The sequence below is a fragment of the Sinocyclocheilus grahami genome, unplaced genomic scaffold (assembly GCF_001515645.1).
Source record: "Sinocyclocheilus grahami isolate Dianchi unplaced genomic scaffold, SAMN03320097.WGS_v1.1 scaffold259.1, whole genome shotgun sequence".
Taxonomy (NCBI): domain Eukaryota; kingdom Metazoa; phylum Chordata; class Actinopteri; order Cypriniformes; family Cyprinidae; genus Sinocyclocheilus; species Sinocyclocheilus grahami.
The window spans coordinates 1,876,518-1,893,959 of NW_015505438.1; the positions used below are offsets into that span (position 1 = coordinate 1,876,518).

At 35.9% G+C, this 17,442-nt stretch overlaps 3 protein-coding genes across 3 annotated transcripts in view; all 3 read right to left on the reverse strand.

Moving 5' to 3' along the window:
- The window catches only part of LOC107599036 (death effector domain-containing protein-like), an 8,601-nt gene extending 1,528 nt beyond the window's left edge, over positions 1 to 7,073 (reverse strand). The window contains exons 1-5 of the mRNA XM_016290523.1: positions 6,879 to 7,073; positions 4,963 to 5,640; positions 4,735 to 4,839; positions 510 to 647; positions 3 to 16 (exon numbers count right to left, since the gene is read on the reverse strand). Coding sequence (XP_016146009.1) covers positions 3 to 16; positions 510 to 647; positions 4,735 to 4,839; positions 4,963 to 5,524 — 819 coding nt within the window. The 5' untranslated portion in view covers positions 5,525 to 5,640; positions 6,879 to 7,073. The remainder of the gene's footprint in view (positions 1 to 2; positions 17 to 509; positions 648 to 4,734; positions 4,840 to 4,962; positions 5,641 to 6,878) is intronic.
- An 895-nt stretch (positions 7,074 to 7,968) lies between these two features.
- On the reverse strand, positions 7,969 to 9,977 carry LOC107598999 (HRAS-like suppressor 2). The gene is made up of 4 exons (XM_016290482.1): positions 9,927 to 9,977; positions 9,419 to 9,539; positions 8,832 to 9,130; positions 7,969 to 8,727 (listed from the first exon to the last, which is right to left on the reverse strand). Exons 1-4 carry the CDS (start codon positions 9,942 to 9,944, stop codon positions 8,653 to 8,655), a joined length of 513 nt encoding a protein of 170 aa, XP_016145968.1. The 5' UTR covers positions 9,945 to 9,977; the 3' UTR covers positions 7,969 to 8,652.
- Positions 9,978 to 10,203: 226 nt separating this feature from the next.
- On the reverse strand, positions 10,204 to 16,435 carry LOC107599037 (biglycan-like). Its single transcript, XM_016290524.1, has 3 exons — positions 16,278 to 16,435; positions 12,587 to 12,848; positions 10,204 to 10,717 (listed from the first exon to the last, which is right to left on the reverse strand). The coding sequence occupies exons 2-3, from the start codon at positions 12,828 to 12,830 to the stop codon at positions 10,629 to 10,631; spliced, it is 333 nt and encodes a 110-aa protein (XP_016146010.1). The 5' UTR covers positions 12,831 to 12,848; positions 16,278 to 16,435; the 3' UTR covers positions 10,204 to 10,628.
- Between the last annotated feature and the right edge of the window lie 1,007 nt (positions 16,436 to 17,442).

Here is a 17,442-nt window from a genome sequence, read left to right on the forward strand (position 1 = left end):
ACCCTCAGTCGTATGTCTGTGAGACAAGGAAGAAGGTTTAAAAAAAAAAATTAAAAAAAAAAAACAAAAAAAAATGTGGCTTTTATGTCCACCTACAAAGGACACAGATTTCAGGAACATTGCTTGTCAGAGGTCATATGCTCAAATGGTACATATATGGAGAATAAAGGCAAGTGCTGGCTAAAATGGTCAGTTTTAATCTGACTGACTGGCTTTAAAGAAACTTTCAAAGAGGCTGCCAAGATGTTCATAATGTAAGATTTTACAAACAAAGTGTTTTATTCAAGTGACTTCTTATAGGCAAAATTTGGGGAGGAGTGCCGCCAAGTAGCCCGATCCAAATGTGTTTTATCATTGCTTGACTGTAAATAAAACAAATAACTTTTTGGGTAAAATGGTGAGGTTATGACCCAATTAATATCTCATCTCACAGAGTCAAACCTTCTCTTTCTGAGCCATTAATTTGTGTGAGCATCTTTTGTCACTCTTTAGCAGATTTGTTGTCTTACCACAGGTCTGTTTTTCTCTGCAGTCAGCTGTCGTGTGAGATCTCTTCCTTTTCCTGCTCGGCGGAGGTGGGGTTGGTTTAGCACGGGGTGGGCATACCTGGGGTCCTGATGGAGGACAGCAGATCAATGGCTGGGGTCCTGAGAAACAGAACATTGTTAAAATCCCTACCACAATATCGGTCTCGCTTGTGGTACATACATTTCCACCGATCATGATTAGGTTACGACTGGAATACACGACACAGCTTTTGCCTCAATTTGAGAACGTCAGAACAAGTCAGATTTTGGGCAGTTGGAGTTGACAGATTTAACAGAAAATCATGTAGTTTATGATAAGCACAGACTCGATTTTTTTGCTTCAGACTAGTTCTATCCAGTGGGAAGTTATCAAACGTGTTTAATATTTTTACATGGTTTAAGAATTGGCTGAAAGTCTGGTAGTGTGTGATCCTGATTCTTTGTAACCATTTACAAACCCAGCAAGTGCATGATGCCTACTGATCCAAAATCTGTTCATATTTTAAATGTTGCGTAGTAGAGTTGGGGTACTCGGACTTGTACTGGAGTCTGGTCTCGAGTACAGTTTTTTACTCGGACTTGACTTGGACTCGAGCATTTCGGACTCTGAAAATATGTCCGAGTCCAACCGAGTCCAGGGACAGTTGACGGAAATGTCACTGACTCAATGCATTATCACGAAAGTGATATTCAGTATTTGCATGTGCTTTTAAGTCTTGTCCAGTACTTGAAAGCTGACGGTTTTCTGTGCTCACACACCGAAAGCGCGCTCACAGAATAACGCGCCTCTTCAGTCAGTGTGCGAATGCCGAGTTCTTTCGCTTAGGTTCTGTTAAGTTCTGTTATTACAACACACTGACACGAAAAGTTGTCAAAATGCCCGTCTTGGAGACTATTCATGTAAATGCAGTCGGTTTTCTCAAGTGAAAGATCAAAATATTTTATAATTAATATATTAATATTAAAGCAACAGCGTAAACCTGCAGCCGCCAACTGCTTCATAAATGTTAAAGGGGTCATATGATGCGATTTCAAGTTTCCCTTTCTCTTTGGAGTGTTACAAGCTCTTGGTGCATAAAGAAGATCTGTAAAGTTGCAAAGACTAAAGTCTCAAATCCAAAGAGATATTCTTTATAAAAGTTAAGAGTCAGCCACACCTACCTAAAACGGCTCGTTCTAACACGCCCCCACATATCTACCTCACTATGTGGAAATATTAGCATAATGCCGCCCAAATGTGCACGCAAAGAAAGGCGGCGTGGTTTCAGGAACAGCAGTAGTGTTGATGCAGCCATGTCAGGGAGACGGTGTGAGTTTCAGTGCAAAATCAAAGCACTTTATTTGGCCTTCCGGAAGTAGACGCAATTAGGAATCATTGGTTAAGATTTATTTACAACAGAACAGCACAACAACGCATCATATGACCCCTTTAATCAAACAAAAGAAAAGGAGAAAATCACTCACTGCTTTTGACTGAATCACTTATTAACTTTAATAAGAATCATCTCTATTTATTGTATAAAGTGAAGATTATTTTTGACATTTTTCATTTTCATGAAATGTCCGTAGTAGGCTATTTCTAGAAGACTTTACTAGGCTACAATCTGAAAAACTAAAAAAAATAATAATAATAACATTTAAAAACATTTAATTTATATTTTTGAGTAATACATTTATTTATCATTTAGCTTTTAAGTAATACTTGGAGTGTTTACTTGCCTTCAGTAAGCTTGAGAATGTTTTATTACATTAGTTTATTATTTTTTGCTTTTGTATTAGTGGCAGTTACTAGCTTCAAAGAAAAATAATTTTTCTAACATCTTTGCGGCAATAGTTTTCATGGGTCCAAAATCGCCTTGGGTGTGCATTATTTTCTAATAATTCTATCGGCCCGTCATCAATTATTCCTTATATAATGTAATTTATTGTAATTAATGTAACTATAAATGCATTCAAAAATAAAACAGGTGTGAGTTGCCTGTGACTTATGGAAAGTATATGTAGGGCTTTTATACACATTGCGTGCCATTGTACAGACTAGGTGTATCCCTCACAGCCTCATTTTCATCCAAGCAAAAATTAAAAATACCCTGTCTAAGGGGTCAGTGTACTTTGGCGTTCATTTTTCGGTTTTCTTTTTTTTACCCAGAAATTAAAATGCAGTTTCTTCTTTAATGGTTCAAACACTGAAGAATAGAATAAGCAGAGACAAACTAATTTTGACTATTCAAAATGCATATTTCATAAAAAAAAATTAAAAATTATATAAAGCTTTTATTGAGATAAAAGGTGCATTTTCTGCTTTTAAGGTCCCATTCACCAAGATAGTTGCCTGTGACTTATGGAAAGTATATGTAGGGCTTTTATACACATTGCGTGCCATTGTACAGACTAGGTGTATCCCTCACAGCCTCATTTTCATCCAAGCAAAAATTAAAAATACCCTGTCTAAGGGGTCAGTGTACTTTGGCGTTCATTTTTCGGTTTTCTTTTTTTTACCCAGAAATTAAAATGCAGTTTCTTCTTTAATGGTTCAAACACTGAAGAATAGAATAAGCAGAGACAAACTAATTTTGACTATTCAAAATGCATATTTCATAAAAAAAAATTAAAAATTATATAAAGCTTTTATTGAGATAAAAGGTGCATTTTCTGCTCTTAAGGTCCCATTCACCAAGATACCTACTCCTTTACACCCACCCTTGAATTTATACATTTACTTTAACGATAAATGTGAAGTCCCGCCCTTTAATTTTTCACATTCTAAAACCTGTTTTACTCTGAAATATGTCAGAATACATAAATCAATTCAGCCATAACTTCTGTTACATGACTTTAAGTTTGCTAAGCAAAGCAGGACACTAATATTTAAACAAAAATCAAAATGGCAAGATGCAATAGAAGTTTGCTTTTGTTACATTTAAATGGACATTGCGTTTTTGTATCTGTAAAGGTTAAAACAACGTTAAGATATTAATAAATAATAGAGTTTCGTTGGACTCGGACTCGACTCGTACTCGGCTGTTTGGGACTCGGACTTGAGTCCGACTCGGCCCATTTTGGACTCAGACTTGTCTCGGACTCGATTGGTTAAAGACTCGGGCTCGACTTGGACTCAACTTAGGTGGACTCAAACCCAACACTATTCCGTAGTGTATTCCAGCCATTTGTTATTCTGGAAAATCTTCCAAACTTACACCGTGTCCTAACTACATGCGACGCGACAAGATTCCAGCGACAAGCAATTTGGTTGTCCACACTAGACATGCCACGACAACACAACATGTCAGAATCAATCATATATCACAGCCAATCAAAAGCCTGTGTGGGCGGGCTCTCTCTGGAAGCGCACTGCATTCACAACGAAATGGATAAGTTTATAAATCGAATTCATAAATATTAAACTTTTTTAACATTATTAAATGTACATACTGAGTGACTGAATGAAAACCGCTTGTTTCCACTTGAAAAAAACGTTTGATTGGTTGACTATGTACAATGCCTGCATGCTACTGGTCAAACTACTTTTTGATCTTTACCTTCAGCAAGAATGAAAACAGGAAAACGAAACCAAAACCTGGATATTTTAGCCAATATAGAAATCCTGGCCAGGACGTGTCCGTGAAAAAGGCATATCCGGTCAGTCTAGTTAAAAGATTTTGCTGATCTTTTTCAAGAAAAGTTACATCGCCTTATTGCGATAAACCAAAGTGACATGAACACACCTGATTTCCTAATTACAACTTCCCTATTCAGAAATATGAACTTTCCAGGAGAACTTGATCGGACCATTAGCCACTGAATTAGACACGTCTCTTTAAACCGAAACCCTGCCCACTTCAAAACCTAAGCTTCCTGAATGTCATATATGTTCTGTACTGTAAAGCGCATCAAAAGTTCTGATTGGCTAATCAAGTCATTAGACCGTTCTAAAGTTTACAGAGTGACAAATGTGGTATTTCAGTCAAAAAAAAAATGCTTATGGCACCAATGAGAAGTCTAAAGCAGTGGTTCTCAAACCTCTCCCTGGAGTACCCCCAGCACTGCACATTTTGTATGTCTCCCTATATCTGACACACCCACTTCAGGTCTTGCAGTCTCCACTAATGAGCTGGTGAGTTGAATCAGGTGTGATAGATGAGAGAGACATACAAAATGTGCAGGGCTGGGGTCCAGGACAGGTTTGAGAACCACTGGTAGCACCCACCTGTTCTTCTGTGAGGAGTTCCCTGCTGGGCTTCTCCTGCTCCTCTGGGAGAAACATAACGGACTGACGTCTCCTCCAGGTATTTATCCACTGGATCTGGGCACACTGGAAAATAATTTGCAACACGTTACTTGTGCACCTTGCCAAAACATATTGCAAAGTGATGAAACTGTATCTTCAGGTACATAATAATCATCTCTCAAAAGTGAAATCGACAAGATCACAAACCTGTCTGTCTCTTGCGCAACGTGACGTACGGCAGCAGGTCATGTCGAGTGATGATGCGGAGCAGCTGAAGAACATGCCGGAAGTTTGTCTCGTCACATCGCCCCTGACGCTCCAGGGCGAGCAGGAAATCCCGCCCGCTCCGTATCCCTCCTCTCTCGTACTCGTCAATAACGTCCACAAAAAGGAAGGACAGCACACGTACATCACGGTGCGTCAGCTGCGCGCCCACAATGTCAAACATGCGGTGAAGAGAGTAAAGCCCATATGCGTCATCCACAGCCTCCTCCGGCCACGGCTCCACCCGGCCGGACGCAGGTTTCCGAGACGAGGAGGAAATACTGCAGGAAGCCGGAGCCAATCGGCTTAGAGAGAGCGCAAGAGAGTTACCATGAGCTGTTGTGGATGAGGACGCTGCAACCCAGCCTCTCCGAGGAGAGGAAAGCCCGGAGTGGGAATACGAGTCTATCGGGGAACGAGAAATGTGTTGCCTGCCCTGACTTGATGAAGAGTTCTGTGGCGAGAGGAGGGCAGGGTTGGCATTCCCATGCTGCTGTGAGGTCATCACTCTTCGCTAGGCAGATGACGGGTGAAGGGATGGCGGAAGGCCCTGTCAGCAGTGTGAAGCAGCTCCAACTGTGTCAACACACTCGGCCCGCAACTCTCACCTCCAACTTATCTCTAGAAGAGAATAAAATGAATGTTCAAGCATTACAGACTCATATAACATATTGAATAATAAATTGCCAAACATTACCACATGACCTGGGTTTATTCTACACGGCTTTTTAAACAGATCTATTGCTCAACTGTTTTTTGTTTTTTTTTAGACTTACTGTCAGAGCTGTCATTGCTCAATCATGCAACAAATTAAAAACGGGTCATGTTTTCACATCGCAACTACAGATAAAATGATATACATTGTGTATTCTGATTTCACATCTGCAAATGAAAAGATTATTTATTTTAATTTCACATCTACATATAAAAGAAAGAGTATACATTCTAATATCAATTTAACATACAAATTCTGGTATCACAACCACAGAAAATCATAGATCATAAGCAATCTGATATCACACATCAACATTTAAAGTTTCTAGATTTTATACTCAGATATTACATCTTCTTATTAAAAACATTTATTTATATTCTGTATATAACATACTCTGATATAACATTAAACATTTAAAATCATACCCATTATATATTCTGATATCAGATCTACATATAAAAACAGGGTACATACTATCACATCAATATATGAAACATACAGTTTAAATATTCTGATAACTCATCTACTTTTAAAATCATAGAGATTATACATTTGATCACATCTACAGACAGTGCTTCAATTTAAGAACCTTTTAGAGTTTAACTACTATAGAAAACTTGTATTTAACCCTGTTTGTTCAGTTTTGATCTAATAAATCTAGTAAATAATGGTAGACAAAATATTTAGGCAGAGGAACAGTGAAGTTACTGACCTGGTTAGCCTACTAATTAACATCGACCAGATTTAAGAGAGAGAATATCAAAATAGCAGAATGCATCAATCATCTGACTTCCATATCATGGCTTTAAAAACACTAACATATGCTCTATTCATATGCAAGTTTAAAGACTAGAAACGACTGATGAATAAGCAGTTACACATCAACAATCTTCTGAAATCTATCTGGACAGCTGTGTGTTAGCCTGATGCTTAGCATTCACAAGGAGTGGCTGAAGAACACCGTGATCTTTTAAGAAAACATATTTTACTGTCAATATTTTATTGCGATCCCCTCTAATGTTTCTATATTCCTACAGAAACTTAAACGTTATTTGTTATTGATATAAACTCCGCTTAGCAACTGACTGTTGGCTTGCTAACGTCAACAGCGTGTAGCAACACTGAATGTACACAACTGTCTTACCTCTTCGATTTCATTAATCACTTTACAGACACGGAGACTACGGACGTGGACTCTGCTCAGAGCTGCGGCCTGGTCCTCATACATGTACAATAATCGTGTGTGGGGATAATCTAAACGGTTTGGTGAAGCTTGATAATGAGCCCATTTTTTGTTCCTCTACTAAAATGTAGGAACATCCGGGACATTGAGCAAGCGTGGGGCAACATCCGGGGAATGTAGGAAACGCTTCGTCTTTACAGAAATAACAATAAACTCGCGTGATGTGTAAATAAGCTTCTTCTTTTTACGAATAAATGTACAAGAAAAAAGTGAATCAGAATAGGTCTTTGTATAGAATATAAATATATTTTTTAATGGTATAAAACACAACACTGCATTGCCCCTTCACCTTATGAAAAAAATCACCATGGTAACCAGTTTCAACTTTCATCCGAAATACAATTAGCTTACTAGTCATTGTTACTAATGTAAAAGCTTAATAAAAATGGCTTCATTTTAAACCCTATAAGAAGCTTTTATAATCTTGATGATTTTGTTTAATTTCTTTCTCTCCACTTGTGGCTGATTTGAAGTCAGTAAAATCAAAATTGATATTTTTTTTTTTACAGAAAATTCACTTTTAGCAGATATACTTCAAACGTATGGTCTATTCTGGTCAAACAGCCACCTGCAGCTGACTAACAAGTAGCAAAGCACATGTATGGTTACAACAAACGTTTTTTAGTTACAAAAACCTACAGAAAACGTTCTTTGAACATTATTTGGACCCAAAATAATAATAATTAAACCGGAACCATATGCTAACATTAAGGGAATGTTCTAAAATACAATTAGCTTACTAGTCATTGTTACTAATGTAAAAGCTTAATAAAAATGGCTTCATTTTAAACCCTGTAAGAAGCTTTTATAATCTTGATGATTTTGTTTAATTTCTTTCTCTCCACTTGTGGCTGATTTGAAGTCAGTAAAATCAAAATTGATTTTTTTTTTTTTACAGAAAATTCACTTTTAGCAGATATACTTCAAACGTATGGTCTATTCTGGTCAAACAGCCACCTGCAGCTGACTAACAAGTAGCAAAGCACATGTATGGTTACAACAAACGTTTTTTAGTTACAAAAACCTACAGAAAACGTTCTTTGAACATTATTTGGACCCAAAAAAATAATAATTAAACCGGAACCATATGCTAACATTAAGGGAATGTTCTGTGTTTGCTGGGTGTTGGCTATTTCAAAAAGATGAACTCTTAGATATTTCCCAGACTTTCTGTTGTAATAGACAATGCATTAACACAGGCAATAAACCTGCACTTGTCAAGCAATTTAATGGTGTTTTTGTAACTGTGGTGTAAACTGGTAATATTATGTGCCATATTAGTTAGAAATGTGAAAAGGACGGTCAGAAACATGTGAACACCTTTACTAAACATTCAATGCACATTTTGACTGCATTTCTGCTGAAAAAAGCAGGTGTAAGCTGGTATAGGTTTGTATAATATGGTCTTCCTGCATAACCAAGCTGGTCTCCTGGCCTGAACCCAAAACCATTTTAAAACCAGCCAACAGGCAAGGCTAGGAGACCAAACAAGACCTCAAGGCACACTGAAGAAAGTGAGGAACCACTGATCTATATACCGTACGATTACAGATCAGTGTGAAGAACCCTTTTCAATGACATCAAACAGGAATCTTAACGAGTGCGTGAGAAATATCCTTAATCAAACATAATATATTATTATTGTGATAATCTGTAGCTGTTGGTATTCAGTAGGTTAACTCGATGGCACAAGGTAGCTAAATAATTGTGTAGATTCCACACATTCCTTGTTTTTGGGCTTCCCTGGAATCTGTTAAAACAAAGGAATCAACATCATGTCAGAATAGCCTAAAAAAAAGTGTACAGAACACAGAATGTCTATACTGTTCAATTATACCTGATTCATGAACTCACCTGATTGCACATAGCTTTACCGGAGCGGACAAATGTGGCGAAGTGCTCACAATTGTGTGTGAAGATTTTGTAGGTAAACTCTTTGTCCAGTAAAGCATCTCGTCGTTTTCTAATTTCATCCACAGGTGAAGGCTCGAGAGCGTGCTGGTTATTGCTCACTGAAACACGAGCTCCTTTTGGCACGTTAACTTCAGACAGGAGCTGACGCCGAATCTTAGTTTCTCCAAGCAAAAGATCACCACAAACAGGGAAGATAGCCTGCAGACAATTTCGAAACGTACCCATCACCTGAGTTTCATCTGGAAAAAGCAAATTTGGTATGAGACAGTTTGCAAGACATATACATATATATGTATGTATATATATATATATATATAATTCAAAATAATTTTACACTTGTGAAAAGGCATTTAACTAACAAAACAAACAAACAAAATAAAAGATCAGATGTTAACATTTTGTGGCAACATGCCCTTATATTGGGGTAAGTTCTCACAATGTAATCTCACTTGTACAGTAGTCTATATTATTGTGTTGTATAAGTATAGCATGATTATATCAAAGTAAATATAAGTTATCCTGCTTACCGGCAACCGCAAAGTGAATGACATATCCATCTCCGTCGTACACGCCCCAGTGTGCGTAGCCAATGGGGTACGAGAACTCGACCAAATCTCCGAATTGCGCGGTGGATACAACCTGCTCAACCTGTGCATGACAGTTTTAGTCTGTCAAGATTACACCCGTTTACAGCTGTTACAGGTTTTAGAACAAGTTTGACAACATATGACGGCTGCATTCTTTAAGGACATTACTTATAACCGATTGATAATCACTTTTCTAACAAAGTAATGCTTCTCGGTTGATAGCGAATCCTATAGGCCTGTTATAAAACACTATTCTAATAAACTAGTAATGAAATAGAACACATTCTATGATATTTCTAATAGAACCTCGTTCGAATGTGCAGTCTTGATTTGAAAAATCCAACCGTTTTTAACGTGCCATGAAATAATACAGACTGTTTATAGGCTAGTATTGAAATATTAATTTCTGTCTGCATCGAGTTAATTCTGTAAATATTTGTAAACGTACCTGTTCTTTGTAGTCCATCTCTCGTGTTGTTTAGTCGTTAAGGGCAGAAACTATACGCAAAAGGATTTAAATGACTCTGCCAAGCCTTGTAGGCGTGGTCATGCCTACAACCAGCAGAAGGACTTGTTTGTGAAGACATTCTCCTTTCAGAGTTTTAGGTACTCCACCTTCACATCTCCTGCCACCCCTGGAAGGTTATTGTTAAATCCACTGAATGCATTTGGGATCTTGACTTTAAAGTTAGAAATAAATAGCCTGTCACCTTTAATGTTGGCTGTCTTGTGATGGCATGATGAACATCCACAACACAATCCACTTTATTACAGTATTACCATGATGAATGAGTGACAATCAGCCGTCCAGAATGACAAACTGTGAATTTATCTCAATATTTAAAGATGCAACCCATGAAAACGAAGCAAATGAAGCTGTTGATAGACATCTCAAGGAATCATCAATGCTGTATGTCAACTAAATTAAAGTATATATTCATTAATGTCAGCAGGGAATTACACACATCAATATTCAGTTTTCAATAGACCGGTTGGACTTTGACTTCCGTTTAAATGGAGTCCATGTTTCTTCTGAACTATGCCTCCATGAAAATGTTTATTCATCTTCTTCACTCAAATATCTCGATTTACACAAATTATGGGCATTTTCCTCTTGCTCTCCTGGATTGGCTTTGTGCATTTTTTTTTTTCATTTCTTGTGGTTGCCAAACTGTACAGCCATTTGGTCACTGACACAGCGGAATGTAGCGGGCTTGTTTTGGCTCTGAATTGACTTACCTTTTCAGCTGACATCACCAAACCCTCTTATTTTTCTGCCTCTCCCCTCCAGCACTTGTCTACCTTCATGTATGCAAAGGCCACATTGGATAAAATGGATCAGTCCTGCCCTAATTATTTTCTTGTTAAAACTTTACTTGTCATATTATGAAATTAAAATGGTACATACATGTACATGCTAATTTTAAAAGCTATAAATGGTGACCAGATATTACAGCAATACAATAAAAAATAGCAAGAAACAATTCGATTTTGATTTGAGTTTAAATTGTTTTAAGATTTCAGCCTTTGTTAAGAAAAAAAATAGTCCTATTTTATAGGCTAATATTAAAACAAAAATCCACTAAGGTCATTAATGCAACGACAGATGGCACCAGTTAAGTAACGAAAGCACGAGTGCATGGTGTGGTAAACATGAAAGTAGCGTGGGTCTCAAGTATCGTCAGTCATCGTCACGTGACTGTAAAAGAAAGCACACTCTTATTTCCAATTTGCTAAAACAGCACACAGCCTAAGATTAAACAGTTAAAAGCATTATGATGCCTTTAGACAACAGGAAGGCAGTTCATTTAAGAAACTGTTTCTTCAGGATTTACTCCAGAGTCTTTGAGTTCACTTGTAAACTTTTCATCGGGCTATAATTTCGGAAATGTTTGGTAATTCTCTGGGCTTCGGGACTCTGTGTGTTTGCTGTGCTCTGTTGTTGTGTGCTAGCATTCCCCTCTAAGCTTCCCATGTAATTAAGATGGAGCCAGATGACCATGGCTCCACGTAGCACATTACAACGTGGAGAGAGAGAAAAAAAGAGTAGAATAGCTGTATTATATGAACTTCATAAAAGAGAGTTTGGAAAGAGGGCAGCTGTGCTTGGGTGGTACCTGGCATTCACAGAAATTGTCCATTTGCTTTTAAATCCATCATTCCTGGTGACCGACATAATAGTTTATGGCACGTTTGCTGTACCGAGTAGAATAACCAGAGTGTCTGTCTTCTCAGGTGACCGACCACACACCACATGTGCTGTCTGATGTGGATGGGCCAGATTAGTGGTGTGTCTGAATTGGTATCCGTTCTCAAGTTAAATTTGATCCTGATCTCATTCAGGCCTTTGATGTGGATGTTAAAACCTGACATTTCTCTTTAGCTTTCAGCCAAAATTTCCTGCTCACTTTCCCTACTTTCAGTCAGAACTTTGATTTACATTTGATTTTGTTTTATATATATAACTCATATTCAAATCATTGTCATTTCATACCACACTCATTCATACCACATTTTCAAAATGAAATATGATAGGCAGGTCTTTGATCTTTCCTTGATGTCACAGGCTAGTAATTTTGGGATAAGATGGGTGATATAAACGGGATATCCTTTAACTCAAACCATGCTAATCACAAACCAGTGTAACTTCACTCTTTACACCAGTAGTTACCAAATGGTGAGTTGCAGCCCAAAAATGGGTCACAAGTTTGTTAGGATAATGAAAAACTGTATTAAATAAAAATAAAATTGCTATAAAATAAAAATAATATAAATTGCTATACTATATTTAGTACACCAAAAAAAAAAAAAAAAAAAACTTTCAAGCAGCCCATAGTATTTTTAGTTTTCATATTCATCCTGTGCATGCTATATTAATATTTGTTTATATATATATATATATATGTTTTTTTAGGGGTATGCAGTTCATGGTATTTTTCAAAGTTTAGTTTTAAGGAAATTTTTTACATTTGTGCAATAAACAATTTTGGCACTGTGTTGTCCAATATAAAATTTGGGTCTAGAAGCCAAACCTCTTAGACTAAACAGTCATTATCTTGTCTGTCTACACCAAGACACCATTGCAAACACATATCATCTTAAGCCCACCTAAATCCGAGCACTGTACGACTCTGAGGTCACACCGACAGCCAAATGGACATGTGGGATGTTCCGGTTGGTATGGATCCACAGCTGACCCTTCTTCCTGGTCCTTCATCATCAGCATCAGCTCTTTCACATCAATGTCCTTGCCAAAGTCCCAGAATCCTTTCTGCTCAAATGGAAGGGCGGAAGAGTCTAGTGGCAGGTGGGCAGTGCAGAGAAACAGAAAAGCCACATAGACCGACAACATGGCTGCTATGTTTTTAATCTGCGAAAAAGAGAGAAACAGAGGAAGTAAGCTTTCCAAATATGGCAGTACAATTGTTTTCCACACTTTTATAAAAACCACAAATGCTACTTTGCATCCAAAAGCTGATTCTGGTCAAATCCATCATTCTGTGGTCTCATTAAGCTTTGAATATGCAACCGCCTCGCTGACAGTCACAATAAACCAATCTGCTCTCCACATCGACAATAGGGAAAATATCTCATTGTTACTAAAATCTGAGACAGGGAAAGAATTGTTTGGGTCAGATGAATCAAAGTGTGCAAATGTGTATTTTTCGTAACCTGTCTTCATGCTATATTTACAGTCAGTTTTTTTCTCCCAGAATGGGTGTATTTGAGTGTATTTTTGTGTCCTTTGTCTAGGTGAATTACAGCTGAAACTACACTGATGCTACGTCAGTAGGAGATGAAAACTATATCTAGCTATTATTGTCCTTTTGGTGCATTTGATCATATGTCTCCACAGAAGAAACATGTGACAGATGTACATAATTAATGTAAATAAATTATAGATGTGACTTGACTCACTAATAACTAATAGCAGTTCCATCCTAGAGGAAAATTTAATTGCTCTTTCATAGCTCAGGGGACTTTGTTTCATTTAAGTATCAACAGTCTCAGATGTTTAGTCTAAAATTCCTTAGAAGATAAAAAAATGGAAATAAATGAGGAAATTGTTGGCATACAGTAAGAGTATAAAGCTATAAAATATGTGTGGATTACATAGCTCAGATAATTTAGTGAGGAATATCAGAGTTCAAACTGAAACTGATTTTCAGACTTCGGCATTTTGGCAAATTTGAGTACATTTTGTTAAATTCTGAATTTTAGTAAGGAGAGACATGAACATTTTTTGTGTATTTTTGAAATGCAAGCAAATCTCCATTTGTTCTCCTTTTAATCTCACTATTGTGTATGAGAAACATTTGAGATATTCATGTGTAATTTTTCTTCTTCTATTAAAACGCCAGTGTTACTAAAAATAAAAAACTATTGAAATCTTTTCAGTAATTGAAATTAATCTGAAATAACATAAAACATAAATATAAAAAAATGAAATAACTAAATGAAATAATAATGAAGCTGACGTACTAAAATGACAAAAACTAAAGCTGAAATAAAAATATCAATTAAAAATAATAAAATTGACAAATGCACTTAACAAAATGACTAAAACTAAAATGAAAACTGAAAATATAGTAATAAAAGCCAATTCAATATATGAATAAATACTACAATCGCACAAATGCTACTAAAACAGATTAAATAGATTATACTAAAAATATTAAAATAGATCATTCATATGCAGACCCACTGATCCACATTTATTAGATTCTGTGACCATCCAGATCTGCAGTAACTAGTTCTTTTTTTGTGCCACGTGTTAAAACTATATCTAGCTAATATTGTCCTTTTGGTGCATTTGATCATATGTCTCCACAGAAGAAACATGTGACAGATGTACATAATTAATGTAAATAAATTATAGATGTGACTTGACTCACTAATAACTAATAGCAGTTCCATCCTAGAGGAAAATTTAATTGCTCTTTCATAGCTCAGGGGACTTTGTTTCATTTAAGTATCAACAGTCTCAGATGTTTAGTCTAAAATTCCTTAGAAGATAAAAAAATGGAAATAAATGAGGAAATTGTTGGCATACAGTAAGAGTATAAAGCTATAAAATATGTGTGGATTACATAGCTCAGATAATTTAGTGAGGAATATCAGTTCAAACTGAAACTGATTTTCAGACTTCCGCATTTTGGCAAATTTGAGTACATTTTGTTAAATTCTGAATTATAGTAAGGAGAGACATGAACATTTTTTGTGTATTTTTGAAATGCAAGCAAATCTCCATTTGTTCTCCTTTTAATCTCACTATTGTGTATGAGAAACATTTGAGATATTCATGTGTAATTTTTCTTCTTCTATTAAAACGCCAGTGTTACTAAAAATAAAAAACTATTGAAATCTTTTCAGTAATTGAAATTAATCTGAAATAACATAAAACATAAATATAAAAAAATGAAATAACTAAATGAAATAATAATGAAGCTGACGTACTAAAATGACAAAAACTAAAGCTGAAATAAAAATATCAATTAAAAATAATAAAATTGACAAATGCACTTAACAAAATGACTAAAACTAAAATGAAAACTGAAAATATAGTAATAAAAGCCAATTCAATATATGAATAAATACTACAATCGCACAAATGCTACTAAAACAGATTAAATAGATTATACTAAAAATATTAAAATAGATCATTCATATGCAGACCCACTGATCCACATTTATTAGTACAAAAACTAAAGCTGAAATAAAAATATCAATTAAAAATAATAAAATTGACAAATGCACTTAACAAAATGACTAAAACTAAAATGAAAACTGAAAATATAGTAATAAAAGCCAATTCAATATATGAATAAATACTACAATCGCACAAATGCTACTAAAACAGATTAAATAGATTATACTAAAAATACTAAAATAGATCATTCATATGCAGACCCACTGATCCACATTTATTAGATTCTGTGACCATCCAGATCTGCAGTAACTAGTTCTTTTTTTGTGCCACGTGTTGTGAGCTCTGAGCTCTTTCTCTCTCTTTAAATTCACTCCCACACCCTTTACCACAGAATGGCAGAAGAACCACATTACTGGTAAGTTTAACAGATTGTTTTTGGAGAGCCACCCTGATTCATGCACCGAAATAAGGCCAAATAATGTACCAAATGTACCAGTAATTTACCAAAATCATATCCTCTTAAAATATGACAACAGTGTTATGTACTGTTATGTAACTGACAGACCTCATTTAAAAGCACACAAAATGATGACATGCACAGCCTGATTTTACCACTGCCAGAACAATTCTACTAATAGTATAATAAGAGTTCTATTGAATGAAATGGTTTTTCAAATTATTAAAAGTCTTTGCCTCAGTCTAAAATAGTTTGCACCCACTTATCTACTTATGAGCTTGATGCAGATGAGTCTTTTTTTTCTTTTAAAAAAGAAGGTTAAGATGTCTAGATTTTCCTTTAAAGATGTATAATATCCAAATGATGCCAAATGGTCAAGCAAAGCTGAATTACATCTTAATTAAAGAGATGAGATGGGCTAATTAAAGACTACATTACTGAATGTTGTCAAGATTACAGAGGTGACGTGGATGACTGAGTGACTCACAAAACTAGAACAACATTTCTAAAGGATTTTAAAACTAATTTAAGTGATAGTTTTTTTTATGAGCTCAAATAAGCTTTGTAAGCTTTTCAAAGAACTGAACTGGTCGCAATGGAAACAGATGAATTAAGTTACCATGGAAACTCATCAGGTGCACAAAACTGGGGAACAGGTCAGAAAGATAAATAAGAGCATTAAAGCATCTTACCTGATGTGTGAGATGTATTTGCAGATTATTTCTTCTTTTTAAGGTTTCTGATGGCAAACTGATTTATAGTTTGATCATTGTTTTGGATGACTGTCTGTTAGGTCCTTGGCTGCCAGCGGTCACACAGCACTGAACAGTACCTGCAATTCAAAACACAGGACAGCTTGCAAAAAGAGAGGGAAAAAATGTGTATTTGAGACATTCCCACTTAAGTTGTCTTTCCCTCCCACTGTTTTTCTCTTTCTTTTTGGGTGAGAGAGAGAGAGACAGAGAGAGAGAGAGAGAGAGAGAGTTAGACAGTGTGAGTGTGTGGGCCTGTAACTCCACCAAAATACTATAGTTAACACAGTTATTGTTATACTTTTTAAGACATTTAAGTTTAAAATCTCCCTTTATTGAACATCCAGGATACATATTATTAATGGAACATAAAGTATCCATCCATTTCCACACGTTTATGTATTTGCATGTTTTTTTGTGAAATGGCAGACAGAAAGACAAAGTAGACAGACAGACAGATAGATAGATAGATAGATAGATAGATAGATAGATAGATAGATAGATAGATAGATAGATAGATAGATAGATAGATAGATAGATAGATAGATAGATAGATAGATACAAACCCAATTCCAAAAAAGTTGGGACACTGTACAAACTGTGAGTAAAAAAGGAATGGAATAATTTACAAATCTCATAAACTTATATTTTATTCACAACAGAATATAGATAACATATCAAATGTTGAAAGTGAGACATTTTGAAATGTCATGCCAAATATTAGCTCATTTTGGATTTCATGAGAGCTACACATTCCAAAAAAGTTGAGACAGGTAGCAATAAGAGGCCGGAAAAGTTAAATGTACATATAAGGAACAGCTGGAGGACCAATTTGCAACTTATTAGGTCAATTGGCAACATGATTGGGTATAAAAAGAGCCTCTCAGAGTGGCAGTGTCTCTCAGAAGTCAAGATGGGCAGAGGATCACCAATTCCACCAATGCTGCGGCGAAAAATAGTGGAGCAATATCAGAAAAGAGTTTCTCAGAGAAAAATTGCAAAGAGTTTGAAGTTACCATCATCTACAGTGCATAATATCATCCAAAGATTCAGAGAATCTGGAACAATCTCTGTGCGTAAGAGTCAAGGCCGGAAAACCATACTG